We start from the raw sequence: 19,559 nt of genomic DNA, 5'->3' as shown, positions 1-19,559 counted from the left end.
GGTATTCCCCACAAGTGTGACTGACTGGTATACTGTCACATTATATTTGTGTGTACAACCTTACAAGGGTATCCCGCAATACTAGGGATGTCACTGGGATACAGATGGGTTTCCTCTGTGCTTTGATTATGGAATAAATATTACATGATCATGGATTGGAAATGAAATTACTACAGGTCAAGCTTTGCAGCAATATAAATCATCTTTTGAATTGCTGGGACAGAATAATCCTGGAGTCAGGTCACAGTTGAGGTTGTTCCTAACAGGATATGATCTAGTCAGGAATTGGTATCCATCAGCAACCCGGGACGCATCACAATGGCCTTCTATATATATAGCAATAACAACTGGCCAGACGACGCCTGCTGCTCAATCTAATTCCCAGATTTTATTAAGCTTCTTATTGGGATATATTGTTTATAAATCTATCCAAGATCACTGTAAACAGAAATGCTGAATTCCAATAGTTGTTTAGCCTCAGCATCAATCTCCTCAACGTTTGTTTGTTTTGATCATGGTGATAAATGTTTTTCTAACAGTATATACAAAGAATATGTACCTATTTAGTAAGACACCTCATTAAGCTCTAATCTTTTTACTTCACCCCTCTTATCTAATTATGTACAGAGATCTTCTCCGCCCTGCCACCTTACCTATGTATGACAGGTGATGTAAAATTGACCCCAACTGATCTCCTCTTGTCCCCATCTTGTCACACCTTTCACCGTATTGTCCCCTCTTGTCATCCAATCTTCTTTTCATCCCCTTTTACTATTATCCCTCATCTCACAGTGTCCATGTCATGATTTGCTCTTATCCCTCTTGTCCTTCTAGATCTTTTGTCACCCCCTTATACCTCTTGTCTTTTGTTGTCCAACCCTGACATCTCTTGTCCTTTTCTTGTCCAACCCTTATACCTCTTGTCCTTTTCTTGTCCAACCCTTACTTCTCTTGTCCTTTTCTTGTCCAACCCTTACACCTCTTGTCCTTTTCTTGTCCAACCCTTAAACCTCTTGTCCTTTTCTTGTCCAACCCTTACACCTCTTGTCCTTTCTTGTCCAACCCTTACACCTCTTGTTCTTTTCTTGTCCAACCCTTACACCTCTTGTTATTTTCTTGTCCAACCCTTACACCACTTGATCCTTTCTTGTCCAACCCTTACACCTCTTGCCCTGTTCTTGTCCAACCCTTACACCTCTTGTCCTTTCTTGTCCAACCCTTACTTCTCTTGTCCTTTCTTGTCCAACCCTTACCCCTCTTGTCCTTTTCTTGTCCAACCCTTACACCTCTTGCCCTTTTCTTGTCCAACCCTTACACCTCTTGCCCTGTTCTTGTCCAACCCTTACACCTCTTGTCCTTTCTTGTCCAACCCTTACCCTTCTTTATCCTTTCTTGTCCAACCCTTACACCTCATGTCCTTTCTTGTCCAACCCTTACACCTCTTGTCCTTTCTTGTCCAACCCTTACCCTTCTTTATCCTTTCTTGTCCAACCCTTCCCCCTCTTGATCCTTTCTTGTCCAACCCTTACACCTCTTGCCCTTTTCTTGTCCAAACCTTATACCTCTAGATCCTTTCTTGTCCAACCCTTCCACCTCTTGATCCTTTCTTGTCCAACCCTAACACCTCTTGTTCCTTTCTTGTCAAACCCTTACACCTCTTGTCCTTTTCTTATCACACCTACCTCTCCTGTCACACCTACCTGTCTTGTCCCTATCTTGTTATACCTCCCTGTCTTGTCCCTTTCTTATCACCCCTACCTCTCCTGTCACACCTACCTGTCTTGTCCCTATCTTGTCTTGTCACACCTATCTGTCTTGTCCCTATCTTTTTATACCTACCTGTCTTGTCCCTATCTTTCTTGTCCCTATCTTGTCTTGTCACACCTATCTGTCTTGTCCCTATCTTGTCTTGTCACACCTATCTGTCTTGTCCCTATCTTGTCTTGTCACACCTATCTGTCTTGTCCCTATCTTGTCTTGTCACACCTATCTGTCTTGTCCCTATCTTTCTTGTCCCTATCTTGTCACACCTATCTGTCTTGTCCCTATCTTTCTTGTCCCTATCTTGTCACACCTATCTGTCTTGTCCCTCTCTTGTGACACTTATCTGTCTTGTCCCTATCTTTTTATACCTACCTGTCTTGTCCCTATCTTATCACACCTACCTCTCCTGTCACACCTACCTGTCTTGTCCCTATCTTGTCTTGTCACACCTATCTGTCTTGTCCCTCTCTTGTGACACTTATCTGTCTTGTCCCTATCTTTCTTGTCCCTATCTTGTCACACCTATCCTTTCTTGTCAAACACTTCCATCTCTTGTCCTTTTCTTGTCAAACCCTAGATCCTTTCTTGTCAAACCCTAGATCCTTTCTTGTCAAACCCGCACTCCTCTTGCCCTTGTCTTGTCCAACCCTTACGCCTCTTGTCCTTTCTTGTACAACCCTAACATCTCTTGTCGTTTCTTGTCCAACCCTTCCACCTCTTGTCCTTTCTTTTCACACCTACCTGTCTTGTCCCTATCTTTTTATACCTACCTGTCTTGTCCCTATCTTGTCTTGTCACACCTATCTGTCTTGTCCCTATCTTGTCACACCTATCTGTCTTGTCCCTATCTTATCACACCTACCTATCTTGTCACATCTACCTGTCTTGTCCTTTCTTTTCACACCTACCTGTCTTGTCCCTATCTTTCTTGTCCCTATCTTGTCACACCTATCTGTCTTGTCCCTATCTTTCTTGTCCCTATCTTGTCACACCTATCTGTCTTGTCCCTCTCTTGTGACACTTATCTGTCTTGTCCCTATCTTTCTTGTCCCTATCTTGTCACACCTATCTGTCTTGTCCCTATCTTGTCTTGTCACACCTATCTGTCTTGTCCCTATCTTGTCTTGTCACACCTATCTGTCTTGTCCCTCTCTTGTGACACTTATCTGTCTTGTCCCTATCTTTCTTGTCCCTATCTTGTCTTGTCACACCTATCTGTCTTGTCCCTATCTTGTCACACCTATCTGTCTTGTCCCTATCTTTTTATACCTACCTGTCTTGTCCCTATCTTTCTTGTCCCTATCTTGTCTTGTCACACCTATCTGTCTTGTCCCTCTCTTGTGACACTTATCTGTCTTGTCCCTATCTTGTCTTGTCACACCTATCTGTCTTGTCCCTATCTTTCTTGTCCCTATCTTGTCTTGTCACACCTATCTGTCTTGTCCCTATCTTGTCTTGTCACACCTATCTGTCTTGTCCCTCTCTTGTGACACTTATCTGTCTTGTCCCTATCTTGTCACACCTATCTGTCTTGTCCCTATCTTGTCACACCTATCTGTCTTGTCCCTCTCTTGTGACACTTATCTGTCTTGTCCCTATCTTTTTATACCTACCTGTCTTGTCCCTATCTTGTCACACCTATCTGTCTTGTCCCTATCTTTCTTGTCCCTATCTTGTCACACCTATCTGTCTTGTCCCTATCTTGTCACACCTATCTGTCTTGTCCCTATCTTTCTTGTCCCTATCTTGTCACACCTATCTGTCTTGTCCCTATCTTTTTATACCTACCTGTCTTGTCCCTATCTTATCACACCTACCTCTCCTGTCACACCTACCTGTCTTGTCCCCTTACACCTCTTGCCCTTTTCTTGTCCAACTCTTACACCTCTTGCCCTTTTCTTGTCCAACCCTTACCCTTCTTTATCCTTTCTTGTCTAGCCCTTACACCTCTTGTCCTTTCTTGTCCAACCCTTACACCTCTTGCCCTTTCTTGTCCAACCCTTACACCTCTTGTCCTTTCTTGTCCAACTCCTACACCTCTTGCCCTTTTCTTGTCCAACCCTTACACCTCTAGATCCTTTTTTGTCCAACCCTTCCACCTCTTGATCCTTTCTTGTCCAACCCTTACACCTCTTGATCCTTTCTTGTCAAACACTTACATCTCTTGTCCTTTTCTTTTCCAACCCTAACACCTCTTGTTCCTTTCTTGTCAAACCCTTACACCTCTAGATCCTTTCTTGTCAAACTCTTTCACCTCTTGCCCTTTCTTGTCGAACCCTTACACCTCTTGTCCTTTCTTGTCCAACCCTTCCACCTCTTGATCCTTTCTTGTCAAACCCTAACACCTCTTGCCCTTTTCTTGTCCAACCCTTACACCTCTTGTCCTTTCTTGTCCAACCCTAACATCTCTTGTCGTTTCTTGTCCAACCCTTCCACCTCTTGTTCTTTTTTGTCAAACCCTTACACCACTTGATCCTTTCTTGTCAAACCCTTACACCTCTTGTCCTTTTCTCATCCAAGCCTTACCCCTCTTGCCCTTTTCTTGTCAAACCCTTCCCCCTCTTGTCCTTTTCTTGTCAAACCCTTACCCCTCTTGTCCTTTTCTTATCCAAGCCTAACCCCTCTTGCCCTTTTCTTGTCAAACCCTTACCCCTCTTGTTCCTATCTTGTCTTGTCACAATCTTACCCTTCTTGTCCCTCCATTGTCACATCAACCTGTCTTGTCCCTATCTTGTCACACCTATCTGTATTGTCCCTATTTTGTCACACTTACCTGTCTTGTTACACCTACCTGTCTTGTCCCTATCTTATCACACCTACCTATCTTGTCACATCTACCTGTCTTGTCCTTTCTTTTCACACCTACCTGTCTTGTCCCTATCTTGTCTTGTCACACCTATCTGTCTTTTTTCTATTTTGTCAAACCTCCCTGTCTTGTCCCTATTTTGTCACACCTACCTGTCTTGTCCCTATCTTGTTATACCTACCTGTCTTGTCCCTTTCTTATCACACCTACCTCTCCTGTCACACCTACCTGTCTTGTCCCTATCTTTCTTGTCCCTATCTTGTCACACCTATCTGTCTTGTCCCTATCTTGTCACACCTATCTGTCTTGTCCCTATCTTGTCACACTTATCTGTCTTGTCCCTATCTTGTCACACCTATATGTCTTGTCCCTATGTTGTCACACCTACCTATCTTTTAATACCTATTTTTCTTGTCCCTATCTGTTGAATATTCAGCATGCATGTTCAGGGTCAATGATCATCTCTCAAGTAACGAGTTTTTCACCTTCATATATTAGAGATTGTTGCAAGGTGGTCATTAAAAAGGTGACAAAGCTAATATGATGTAACTTGTTGCAGGTCTACCGGAGGAGCTTCTGGACGTAATCACAGACAAGCAGATATCGAGTTACCTCGTCAACGACTATGACAAACACAGTCAATGTAATCACTCCAGTTCCCATGACAACTGTGAGATGGATAAAGACCGATATAAAACAGATCGACGTAAAAATAAAAACAAAAATAAATCCAGTATGTATACACAAAATAGAACAACCGAAGAACACATCAAATTCATTTTACAAGTTACTTGATGATAATGGTTGATGTGTAGAGCGTTACAAATCTCTAGAATGTACCTAGGTTATTACATGAAAAACGGTTGTGATCCCCATGCATTAACCATATATAGAACTACTAGTTATCAAAATACAAAAACCTTCGAGCTACAGAACTAACCTCAGAGTTTGCCTTTCGAAACCAGTACCATAGTCACTACACGGCTGAGATCCCCACCCTATAATCAGAGATACAAATTCTAGGCATGAAGAGACCATCAAAATCAGGTTACCAGGTTTGGTCTTGGTTTACTTTTTCCCTGGTAATTTAATAATTAGATCTTAACATGTAAACACGACTGTACAAATCTTATCTTCTTCATGGGAGATTGCCCCTAGTACCCTCTCGAGGGGGGTTTGGTCCTGGCCCATCATTATCCCCCCCCCCCCCCCCCCCCCATTCCTAGCATGTGGTGTCTGAAGTTTTATAATAGATATTTATCTAAATAACTACAATATGAAAAATTCATTGTGTTTTTATGAAAACAGCTATAAAGTAAAGCATGGAAATGGTGTAGGACATCTTTGTCAACTTTGTAAGTGTTGTTAGTATTAATTCGTGTAGTCATGTCATATGTTACAGGTAGCCTAAGTATATTTCAAAACTTTATGGAAAAAGTGGTGGAGCACCAGGTTTTTCAGCGGGGCATCATGTTTGCCATTCTTATCAACACTGTTGGTATGGGGATCGAATATCACAATCAGGTGAGTGAACAGAAATTGTACATACAGGTGTGTCCAGGTGTATCCAGATATACTTGTATATAGGTGTGTCAATATATACTTTTATATATATAGGTGTGTACGGATATACTTATATTAAGTGTGTATAAATATACTTGTATATACAGGTGTGTACAGATATACATGTATATATAGGTGTGTACATATATACTTGTATATATAGGTGGGTACAGATATACATGTATATACAGGTGGGTACAGATATACCTGTACAAATAGGTGTGTACAGAGATACTCATATATACAGATGTGTACAGATATACTTTTATATATAGGTATGTACAGATATACATGTATATACAGGTGTGTACAGATATACTTGTATATACAGGTGTGTACAGAGATATTCATATGTACAGGTGGGTACAGATATACTTGTATATATAGGTATGTACAGAGATACTCATATATACAGGTGTGTACAGATATACTTGTATATATAGGTGTGTACAGGTATGTACCATACATGTATATACAGGTGTGTACAGATGTGCTTGTATATATAGGTGTGTACAGATATACTTGTATATATAGGTGTGTACAGATATACATGTATTATATATAGGTGTGTACAGATATACTTGTATATACAGGTGTGTACAGATATACATGTATATATAGGTGTGTACATATATACACGTATATATAGGTGTGTACAGATATACTTGTATATATAGGTGGGTACAGATATACATGTATTATATACAGATGTGTACAGATATACTTGTATATACAGGTGTGTACAGATATACATATATATACAAGTGTGTACAGAGATACTCATATATACAGGTGGGTACAGATATACTTTAAGTATTATATTGATGACAGGTGATATAGATACATGGTTTACCTGAGAGTTATATTGATGACAGGTGATATAGATACATGGTTTACCTTAGTGTTATACTGATGACAGGTGATGTAGATACATGGTTTACCTTAGTGTTATACTGATGACAGGTGATATAGATACATGGTTTACCTGAGTGTTATACTGATGACAGGTGATATAGATACATGGTTTACCTTAGTGCTATACTGATGACAGGTGATGTAGATACATGGTTTTCCTGAGAGTTATATTGATGACAGGTGATGTAGATACATGGTTTACCTGAGAGTTATATAGATGACAGGTGATATAGATACATGGTTTACCTGAGTGTTATACTGATGACAAGTGATGTAGATACATGGTTTACCTGAGTGTTATACAGATGACAGGTGATGTAGATACATGGTTTACCTGAGTGTTATACACATGACAGGTGATGTAGATACATGGTTTACCTGATGGTTATATTAATGACAGGTGATGTAGATAAATAGTTTACATGAGTGGTGTACTGATGACAGGTGATGTAGATACATGGTTTGCCTGAGAGTTATATTGATGACAGGTGATATAGATACATGGTTTGCCTGAGTGTTATACTGATGACAAGTGATATAGATACATGGTTTACCTAAGTTTTATATTGATGACAGGTGATATAGATACATGGTTTACCTGAGTGTTATATTAATGACAGGTGAGGAAGATAAATAGTTTACATGAGTGGTATACTGATGACAGGTGATGTAGATAAAAAGTTTACCCGAGTGTTATACAGATGACAGGTGATGTAGATACATGGTTGACCTGAGTGGTATACTGATGACAGGTGATGTAGATACATGGTTTACCTGAGTGGTATACTGATGACAGGTGATGTAGATAAAAAGTTTACCTGAGTGTTATACAGATGACAGGTGATGTAGATACAAAATATGGTTTACCTAAGTGTTATATTGATGACAGGTGATGTAGATACATGATGACAGGAGATATAGATACATTGTTAACCTAAGTGTTATATTGATGACATGTGATATAGATACATGGTTTACCTAAGTGTAATATAGATGACAGGTGATGTAGATACAAGGTTTACCTGAGTGGCATACTGATTACAGGGGATGTAAATAAAAAGTTTACCTGAGTGTTATACAGACGACAGGTGATGTAGATACATGGTTTACCTAAGTTTTATATTGATGACAGGGGATATAGATACATGGTTTACCTGAGTGGTATAATGATGACAGGTGATGTAGATAAAAAGTTTACCTGAGTGTTATACAGACGACAGGTGATGTAGATACATGGTTTACCTGAGTGTTATACTGATGACAGGTGATATAGATACATTGTTAACCTAAGTGTTATATTGATGACAGGTGATGTAGATAAATGATTTACCTAAGTGTTATATTGATGACAGGTGATATAGATACATGGTTTACCTAAGTGTTATATTGATGACAGGTGATGTAGATACATGGTTTACCTAAGTGTTATATTGATGACAGGTGATGTAGATACATGGTTTACCTGAGTGTTATATTGATGACAGGTGATGTAGATACATGGTTTACCTGAGTGTTATATTGATGACAGGTGATGTAGATACATGGTTTACCTGAGTGTTATATTGATGACAGGTGATGTAGATACATGATTTACCTGAGTGTTATACTGATGACAGGTGATGTAGATACATGGTTTACCTGAGTGTTATATTGATGACAGGTGATGTAGATACATGGTTTACCTGAGTGTTATATTGATGACAGGTGATGTAGATACATGGTTTACCTGAGTGTTATATTGATGACAGGTGATGTAGATACATGGTTTACCTGAGTGTTATATTGATGACAGGTGATGTAGATACATGGTTTACCTGAGTGTTATATTGATGACAGGTGATGTAGATACATGGTTTACCTGAGTGTTATACTGATGACAGGTGATGTAGATACATGGTTTACCTAAGTGTTATATTGATGACAGGTGATGTAGATACATGGTTTACCTGAGTGTTATACTGATGACAGGTGATGTAGATACATGGTTTACCTAAGTGTTATATTGATGACAGGTGATGTAGATACATGATTTAATTAAGTATAATATAGATGACAGGTGATGTAGATACATGGTTTACCTAAGTGTTATATTGATGACAGGTGATGTAGATACATGATTTACCTGAGTGTTATACTGACGACAGGTGATGTAGATACATAGTTTACCTGAGTGGTATACTGATGACGGGGATGTAGATAAATAGTTTACCTGAGTGTTATACAGATGACAGGTGATGTAGATACATGGTTTACCTAAGTTTTATATTGATGACAGGTGATATAGATACATGGTTTACCTGAGTGTTATACTGATGACAGGTGATATAAATACATGGTTTACCTGAGTGTTATATTGATGACAGGTGATGTAGATACATGATTTACCTGAGTGTTATACTGATGACAGGTGATATAGATACATGGTTTACTTGAGTGTTATATTGATGACAGGTGATGTAGATACATGATTTATCTAAGTGTTATATTGATGACAGGTGATATAGATACATGGTTTACCTTAGTGTTATATTGATGACAGGTGATGTAGATACATGGTTTACCTAAGTGTCATATTTATGACAGGTGATATAGATACATGGTTTACTTGACTGTTATATTGATGACAGGTGATGTAGATATAGATACATGGTTTACCTAAGTGTAATATGGATGACAGGTGATGTAGATACATGGTTTACCTGAGTGTTATATAGATGAAAGGTGATGTAGATACATGGTTTACCTAAGTGTCATATTGATGACAGGGGATATAGATACATGGTTTACCTGAGTGTTATATTGATGACAGGGGATGTAGATACATGATTTACCTGAGTGTTATACTGATGACAGGTGATATAGATACATGGTTTACTTGAGTGTTATATTGTTGACAGGTGATGTAGATACATGATTTATCTAAGTGTTATATTGATGGCAGGTGATATAGATACATGGTTTACCTAAGTGTAATATGGATGACAGGTGATGTAGATACATGGTTTACCTAAATGTTATATTGATGACAGGTGATATAGATACATGGTTTACCTGAGTGTTATACTGATGACAGGCGATGTAGATACATGGTTTACCTGAGTGTTATATAGATGAAAGGTGATGTAGATACATGGTTTACCTAAGTGTCATATTTATGACAGGTGATATAGATACATGGTTTACTTGAGGGTTATATTGATGACAGGTGATGTAGATACATGGTTTACCTGAGTGTTATATAGATGACAGGTGATGTAGATACATGGTTTACCTAACTGTTATATTGATGACAGGTGATATAGATACATGGTTTACCTTAGTGTTATACTGATGACAGGTGATGTAGATACATGGTTTTTTCTGAGTGTTATATTGATGTATGCTATATATGTAGATACTTGACACATATGTTTTTTGGGGTTTTTTTTCCAGCCGATTGAACTTACCCAAGCAGTGGAGTACAGCAATATTGTATTTTGTGTCCTGTTTGCCCTGGAGATGTTATTCAAACTGATGGCATATGGACTCTTTGGCTACATCCAAAATGGATTCAATGTGTTTGATGGTTTTATCGTAATTCTCAGGTAAATATTTTTGTTTTAACCGTATCAACCAACAAACAATCAAACCCATCACTTTAAAGAAGTAGCCATTTCAATTCATTAATTATTTTTGCTGTTACTCTCATTCTATGTCTGTCATTGGGAACTGGTTGTAAACAATTTAACTTTTTTGACATTTTAAGAACTGCTGCAACAATTAACTTTTAACTTCATAAAATATTTAATGTCATGTCCTGACCACATGCTTTTCTTGTTGATCTGAAAATCCAAGATGGCCATTAACCTAAATGCTGAATGCTGGTGTAAATGTGTTAAAACTGTAGGTTGTTATGGTGTAAATGAGTTATAATGAAGGTTGTTATGGTGTAAATTTGTTATAATGAAGGTTGTTATGATGTAAATGTGTTATAATGGAGGTTGTTATGGTGTAAATGAGTTATAATGAAGGTTGTGATGGTATATATGTGTTATAATGAAGGTTGTTATGATGTAAATGTGTTATAATGAAGGTTGTTATGGTGTAAATGCATTTTAATAAAGGTTGTTATGGTGTAAATGTGTTATTATGAAGGTTGTTATAGTGTAAATGTGTTATAATGAAGGTTGTTATTGTGTAAATGATTTATAATGAAGGTTATGATGATGTAAATGAGTTATAATGAAGGTTGTTATTGTGTAAATGTGTTATAATGAAGGTTGTCATGGTGTAAATGAGTTATAATGAAGGTTGTTATGATGTATATGTGTTATCATGAAGGTTGTTATGGTGTATATGTGTTATTTTGAAGGTTGTGTTGGTGTAAATGAGTTACAATGAAGGTTGTGTTGGTGTAAATGTGTTATAATGAAGGTTGTTATGATGTATATGTGTTATTATGAAGGTTGTTATGGTGTATATGTGTTATTATGAAGGTTGTTATGGTGTATATGTGTTATTACAAAGGTTGTTATGGTGTATATGTGTTATTAGTGCCCCGTATCGGAGATACGGGTGCCCTATAGTAATCACTCTGTCTGTCTGTCTGTCTGTCTGTCTGTCTGTCCGTCCACAAATTTTGTTCCTGGCTGATAACTTTGGTATTTATTGACCGATGTACATGAAACTTGTCAAGATGTTCAGTTCACAAAAATACACATTGAGGTAAAAAGTCAAGGTCATAGGTCAAGGTCATTACGTTCAAAGGTCAAGGTCAAATTTTACATCTTTTCATTGATGAACATTTTGTTATGACATCATGAAGCAAAGTTGATCAGAATTAAACAAGGAGTCAACTGACTAAAGGTCAAGGTCATCGGGTGAGGGGTCAAGGTAAAATTTTGTAGCTTTTTACTGGTGAACATTTCACTATGACATTATGAAGCAATGTTGCTTAGAATTAAACAAGGAGTCAATTGACCAAAGGTCAAGGTCACTGGGTCAAAGGTGAAGGTTAAATTTGTACCTTTTCCCTGATGAACATTTTGTTATGACATTATGAAGCTATGTTGTTCAGAACTTAACACAGAGTCAACTGACCTTAGGTCCAGGTAACGGGGTCCAAAGGGTCAAGGTCAAGTTTTGTATTTTTCACTGATTAACATTTTGTTATGATATTAAGAAGCAAAGTTGGTCGGAATTAAGAATATGTCAACTGACCAAAGATCAGGGTCAGTGGGTTAATGGTCAAGGTTATTTGTGTCCAAAGGTCAAAGACAAAGTGGATCTCTGACTTTGACCCTGGCTTTTGATGGAGGAGGTATATAAGGTGAAATAAAACAAATCAAAGCTAACAAATGAGTATTGCACCGGTATTTACATTTCTGTTAGCCCAGCAAATATGGAAGTGGAAGGAAACAAGACTCACATCATAGTATATGTAAAATGTATATTTTGCTTCCTTGCGATTATTTTTGAAGTCCATATGTCAAACGTCAAGCTCAGCTATATGGGCAGATTGCTTCTTGATGATTATGGGGGATATATTGCCACAAGGCGTGGCCCTTACTGACCTGTCAGTGTTCTAGTTATGAAGGTTGTGTTGGTGTAAATGAGTTATAATGAAGGTTGTTATGGTGTATATGTGTTATTATGAAGGTTGTGTTGGTGTAAATGTGTTATAATGAAGTTTGTGTTGGTGTAAATGTGTTATTATGGAGGTTGTTATGGTGTATGTGTGTTATTATGAAGGCTGTGTTGGTGTAAATGTGTTATAATGAAGGTTGTGTTGGTGTAAATGTGTTATAATGAAGGTTGTGTTGGTGTAAATGTGTTATAATGAAGGTTGTGTTGGTGTAAATGTGTTATTATGAAGTTTGTTTTGGTGTAAATGAGTTATAACGAAGGTTGTGTTGGTGTATATGTGTTATTATGAAGGTTGTGTTGGTGTAAATGAGTTATAATGAAGGTTGTTATGGTGTATATGTGTTATTATGAAGGTTGTGTTGGTTTAAATGAGTTATAACGAAGGTTGTGTTGGTGTAAATGTGTTATAATGAAGGTTGTTATGATGTAAATGTGTTATAATGAAGGTTGTTATGGTGTAAATGTGTTAAATCTGTAGGTTGTTACGTTGTAAATTTCTTTTAGCTGAAGGTGTTTATGGTTGGAATTTTTCCAAATAAGCTGTTGATCAATGGAAGATTGAAGTAAAGGACTTCAGTAGGGATTATCTGGTGGCATCTTAAACATCAGTTTCTCTATAGTAATTAGTTTATACCAGAAGTTATTATTAGTGAAAATATGGCAGGACTGGAGCAGGTTGTCACCTGTATATCTGTTATAAACTGTTTATATGTACAATTTATGTTCTTATGTTACAGCATTATAGAACTGCTGCAGGAAGACGAGAATAGTGGGCTGTCTGTATTACGAACATTCCGTCTACTGCGTATCCTAAAACTGGTACGCTTCCTGCCAGCTCTGCGGCGCCAGCTGGTGGTCATGCTGCGTACCATGGACAACGTGGCCACCTTCTTTGCTCTTCTTGTCCTGTTCATCTTTATCTTCAGGTATTTGTCTTTACAGTCTGCTTTTTTTTTTTTCGTTATCATTTAAAATGTTTATAATGAACTAACATAACTTGAAAATCATTTCTTGTCCACAGTGATAGTCTGTATTTATAGGAAAGACTAATTACTTTAACACACATTTATGTAATGAGAAATAAGGAAGAAGACCCCTTCATGAGCTGTAATAATCTATGTATCTAGTTTTGTTTTTCAAATATGCGTGGTTTCCGGACGAGGTATTGATAATTTTTGTGATTTACATGAAATGAATGTGGCCAATTTGTCCTCACATAAGGAGAAAAAAAACGAAAAATACCAGTCATGAATTACTGAGAAAATCAAATTGTTGAAAAACATATTTAAGATATAACATAGAAAATTGCAGAAAATTGATAGATCTTTGAAGAAATTGGTAAATCATGTGAGGAGAAATTGACTGTATATTGAATAGTTCTAGATCATAAACTAATAAAATAGTGTCATTTTGTTGATTTCTATATGATCTATACAGCTTATGTTACTTGTGAATTTTCTGTAGACATTATGATAGAGTTTCTGTTGCTATATCTGGTGTTCTTTTTCTGCTTCCTGGTCCTGTGCTATAGACATCTAAAATGTCACCATTGCCTTTCATTAGCATCCTGGGGATGAACTTATTCGGGTGTAAGTTCTGTCGCAGAGTGAACGGTCGCAAGTACTGTAATCGCAAGAACTTTGATTCCCTTCTATGGGCCATAGTCACAGTGTTCCAGGTACACAGTTGTCACTAACGTACTAATGTGTCCGTGGACAGATCCTGCTTTAGTGTGTGACCAGATGTCCTAGCGTACTAATACCTGCACGAACTTATCTTCTCCGTTTGTATAGAGCTGTCACTGTGACGTCCTGTATGTGTAGATGAGGTGGTGTGCTGTTATTGTCGTGTGACATTCATGAGCCACATTTGTCCAGCTGATGTAAACGTCTTTCCCTGCTGAGATGCACCAGCCTCAAAATTCCCTGCCAACACAACAGCTGATCACGGCTAATACAATCACTTCCCTTCAAAGTAGAGTACTGTATGTTACATTTACCTCCCTTTTCTAGTTGTGCATTGAAGATTTCACCTCACTGTTTTTACAGATCAGTTTTCACTCCAGTTTGTTGAGAATGTCCGAGCTGACGAAGTTGATCAAACCTTTTCTGTTTTCCTGTTTTCTAGTTGTGATTTAAGTTATCACTTTATCTGCGTCAGCTCTGCTGAATGACAAGGCTGGCTAGGACACTGTTTTATCATCAGAATGATTGATAAGGGCATTTGAAACAGGATTTTTTAAAACTGTCTAAAAAAAGTATTTATTAAAATTATGAAGAAAACAGGAAAATTTATGATGAAAAATAGTAGACTTTATTTATTTTTAAGAATAATGTAAAAAATATATTAGCTTAAATTCATCAATGTTACTTGCCCATATAAAAGTGCACAGGAGGTCTTAATGTGAGAGGAAAAGGAGTACCATGAGAAAAAGCCCATTTGGAGGGGGAGATGACCCATATATTTCCATGTTGGATGAGGGAATCAAGCCCTGGCTGTCTTGGTGAACGGCGAGTTCAATATCGACTGGCCATGTGACTACCCCAGTATATGATGAAAGCCTAATGATAGGTTGTTGGCACACTGACCTTATTCATCCATTGGAAAAGCTGCTTGTAGCATTACATCTAAATGCGTGCTCACAATTTCATTGCATAGATAGTTTAATTTAAAAAACGTCAGTGATGAATGTTCTAAATTTTGGCTGTGTGGAATTATGTCAAGAACATTTCAATAAAATCATGTGGTGTTTGGGTTCATTTCCAAATATAATTTATAGCCTATCTTTGTTTGCTATTGACTTACACTAATGAAACTGGCAGCCTGTCAGAACACCTCCCCAATAGATGTGTGGATGATGTTTTCTACTGGATAGAGATTAAACAACGTTTACTTTAGCCGGTCCAATCAAACAACACCCCTCACATGTATAACCAACCTCCAACCCATCATATCCCAGTCAATATCTGGGTCAATCATCATTGTCTCAGCCAATCACATCAAGTGTACCAGTTGTACTGAAAGCCCTATATGGACTCGAGCTGTTTTTACATGATGATCGTATTCAGGATACGTCTGTTTTTAAAATAGTTTTTCTTAACTTTATTCTTCTTCTCTTCTCTATGTTTTTCTTTTGTCATTCTACATGTCACATATATATATATTTATATGATTTATGTCAAATATTTCCTGTACTGAAATAATTCTATATAGATGTCATCTTAAGTCTTTTTCATTGTCACGCTCTGTCTTCATAACATCTTCTGTATTGGTTCATTGTCTCACTCTGTCTTCATAACATCTTCTGGATTGGTTCATGGTCTGACTCTGTCTTCATAACATCTTCTGTTTTGGTTCATTGTCTCACCCTGTCTTCATAACATCTTATGTATTGGTTCATTGTCTCACCCTGTCTTCATAACATCTCCTGTATTGGTTCATTGTCACACTCTGTGTTCATAACATCTTCTGTTTTGGTTCATTGTCACACTCTGTTTTCATAACATCTTCTGTTTTGGTTCATTGTCACACTCTGTTTTCATAACATCTTCTGTTTTGGTTCATTGTCACAGTCGGTCTTCATAACATCTTCTGGATTGGTTCATTGTCTCACCCTGTCTTCATAACATCTTATGTATTGGTTCATTGTCACACTCTGTTTTCATAACATCTTCTGTTTTGGTTCATTGTCTCACCCTGTCTTCATAACATCTTATGTATTGGTTCATTGTCACACTCTGTTTTCATAACATCTTCTGTATTGGATCATTGTCTCACTCTGTCTACATAACATCTTCTGCATTGGTTCATTGTCTCACCCTGTCTTCATAACATCTTCTATATTGGTTCATTGTCACACTCTGTTTTCATAACATCTTCTGTTTTGGTTCATTGTCACACTCTGTGTTCATAACATCTTCTGTTTTGGTTCATTGTCACAGTCGGTCTTCATAACATCTTCTGTTTTGGTTCATTGTCACACTCTGTTTTCATAACATCTTCTGTTTTGGTTCATTGTCACACTCTGTTTTCATAACATCTTCTGTTTTGGTTCATTGTCACAGTCGGTCTTCATAACATCTTCTATATTGGTTCATTGTCACACTCTGTTTTCATAACATCTTCTGTTTTGGTTCATTCTCACACTCTGTCTTCATACATCTTCTTTATTGGTTCATTGTCACACTCTGTTTTCATAACATCTTCTGTTTTGGTTCAGGGTCACACTCTGTCTTCATAACATCTTCTTTATTGGTTCATTGTCACACTCTGTCTTCATAACATCTTCTGTATTGGTTCATTGTCTCACTACTATTCTCGCTTCATTTTCATTATTAGGTCACCTGAGCTTTGCTTAAGTGACCTATTCTAATCACTTTCCGTCCGTCGTCGTGCGTCGTCCGTCGTCGTGCGTCGTCGGTCGTGCATAAATTTTTTACATTTTCAACTTCTTCTCAAGAACCAGTGGATTGATATTTTTCAAACTTGGTCAGAATAACCCTTGATAGATGAGGCTACAAAATTGTAAAATTGGGATTCCCACCCCAACCCCTGGGGCCAGGGCGGCGCCCCATAGGGAAAATTAACCAATATTTCAAAAATCTTCTTCTCCAGACTCAGAGATACTACAGTCATTTTCTCTGCATGGAAAGAAAGATCATCAGGGGCTTTACATAATTGTAAATTTCAGGACCCCTGATCTAATTGTTCTCCCTTGGGGAGGGGGTAAAGATTACTATAGTTTATATAGGGAAATAACACTTTTGGGTATATTTTGACAACTTTCTGTAGGAAATTATTTTTTTTACTTTGTGAGAATCATTCTTGGAGGACGATGGTTTCAAATTGTAAAATTGAGACTCCTACCCCCAGAGGTACTACAGTCATTTTCTCTGCATGGAAAGAAAGATCATCAGGGGCTTTATTTAAATTGTAAATTTCGGGACCCCCGAGCTATCCGTTCTCCCTAAGGGAGGGGGTAAAGTTTACTATAGTTTATATAGGGGAATAACACTTTTGGGTATATTTTATCCATTTTCAGCAGAAAATTACTCAAACTTAGTCAGAATCATCTTTGTTGAATGAGAGTATTACTTTGTAAAATTGGGATTCCTGCCCCATATCCAGGGGCTAGGGCGGGGCCCCAAAGGGAATGTTTACCAATATTTTCAAATTATTATCCTTTGATGACGACAAGTATTGTATTTCACTTAGTTTACATGCTGATTTCCACATCACATCTAAACAATAAAATAAAGCTACCAGTACCTATAATATAACTCGGGTGACCGCTTAGGCCCTTGGACCTCTTGTTTAGCTAAGGACTATGGTGAGCTTAGCCATACGTCAACAATTGCTTTAAACGACTTTTTCTTCTTAACCACTGATTGGAATTTAACTAAATTTGACTGGAAGCATCTCTAGGTGGTGGGGATTCCAAATTGTATAAATAGTGGGTCTGACCCCCCAGGGGACTGAGGGGCGGGGCGAAAAGTGGGCTAATTGGCTATAATGCTTTAAGCGACTTCTTCTCTCGAACTGAGACATTGAGGTAAAAAGTCAAGGTCAAAGGTCAAGGTCATTAGGTTCAAAGGTCAAGGTCAAATTTTACATCTTTTCACTGATGAACATTTTGTTATGACATTATGGAGCAAAGTTGATCAGAATTAAACAAGGAGTCAACTGACATAAGGTCAAGGTCATTGGGTCAGGGGTCAAGGTCAAATTTTGTAGCTTTTCACTGGTTAACATTTCGCTATGACATGAGGCAAAGTTGTTCGGAATTAAACAAAGAGACACACTGGGGTAAAAAAAAAGTCAAGGTCAAAGGTCAAGGTCATTAGATTCAAAGGTCAAGGTCAAATTTTGTATCTTTTCACTGGTGAACATTTCGCTATGACACTTTGAAGCAATGTTGCTCAGGATTAAAAAAGGAGTCAATTGACCAAAGGTCAAGGTCACTGGGTCAAAGGTGAAGGTTAAATTTTGTACCTTTTCCCTGATGAACATTTTGTTATGACATTATGAAGCAATGTTGTTGAGAACTTAACACAAAGTCAACTGACCTTAGGTCCAGGTCACGGGGTCCAAAAGGTCAAGGTCAAGTTTTGTATTTTTCACTGATTAACATTTTGTTATGATATTGAGGAGTAAAGTTGGTCTGTATTAAAGAATAAGTCAACTGACCAAAGATCAGGGTCACTGGGTTAATGGTCAAGGTCATTTGGGTCCAAAGGTCAAAGACAAAGTTGATCTCTGACTTTGACCCTGGCTCTTGATGGAGGAGGTCTATAAGGTGAAATAAGACAAATCAAAGCAAACAAATGAGTGTTGCACTGGTATTTACATTTCTGTTAGACCAGCAAATATGGAGGTGGAAGGAAACTATACTGACATCATAGTACATGTAAAATGTATATTTTGCTTCCTTGCGATTCTTTTTGAAGTCAAAATGTCAAACTTCAAGCTCAGCTATATGGGCAGATTGCTTCTTGATGATTATGGGGGATATATTGCCACAAGGCGGGGCCCTTACTGACCTGTCAGTGTTCTAGTTTGTTATGTAGGTTCCCCTTGAGCCTTATTTGTTATGTAGGTTCCCCTTGAGCCTTTTTAGGTCACCTGAGACAAAGTCTCAAGTGACCTATTGCGATCGCCTTTTGTCCGTCGTCGTCCATCGTCCGTCGTCCGTCGTGCGTCCGTAAACAATTTACATTTTCGACTTCTTCTCCAAAACCCCTGAACCAATTTCAATGAAATTTTGCAGGGACCTTCCATGGACAAAGGTCAACAAAGATAGTTGCCGGTTTAGTCCTACGCCCCCAGGGGCCTGAGGGGCGGGGCCAAAAAGGGTCGAATTGACTAAAATTTCAAAAATCTTCTTCTC

The 19,559-nt window shown here is 37.9% G+C and overlaps 1 protein-coding gene across 1 annotated transcript in view; it reads left to right on the top strand.

The window, feature by feature from the left end:
• The window catches only part of LOC110458789 (voltage-dependent T-type calcium channel subunit alpha-1H-like), a 140,891-nt gene that overhangs the window by 90,925 nt on the left and 30,407 nt on the right, over nt 1-19,559 (top strand). Inside the window, exons 7-10 of the mRNA XM_021510697.1 lie at nt 5,130-5,303; nt 5,973-6,094; nt 10,481-10,632; nt 13,411-13,599. Coding sequence (XP_021366372.1) covers nt 5,130-5,303; nt 5,973-6,094; nt 10,481-10,632; nt 13,411-13,599 — 637 coding nt within the window. The remainder of the gene's footprint in view (nt 1-5,129; nt 5,304-5,972; nt 6,095-10,480; nt 10,633-13,410; nt 13,600-19,559) is intronic.

This window comes from Mizuhopecten yessoensis, unplaced genomic scaffold (genome assembly GCF_002113885.1).
Source record: "Mizuhopecten yessoensis strain PY_sf001 unplaced genomic scaffold, ASM211388v2 scaffold9787, whole genome shotgun sequence".
In the NCBI taxonomy this organism is placed as follows: Eukaryota; Metazoa; Mollusca; class Bivalvia; order Pectinida; family Pectinidae; genus Mizuhopecten; species Mizuhopecten yessoensis.
Note: the sequence above shows the minus strand (reverse complement) of the source record. Positions and strands in the feature narration are given on the sequence as shown.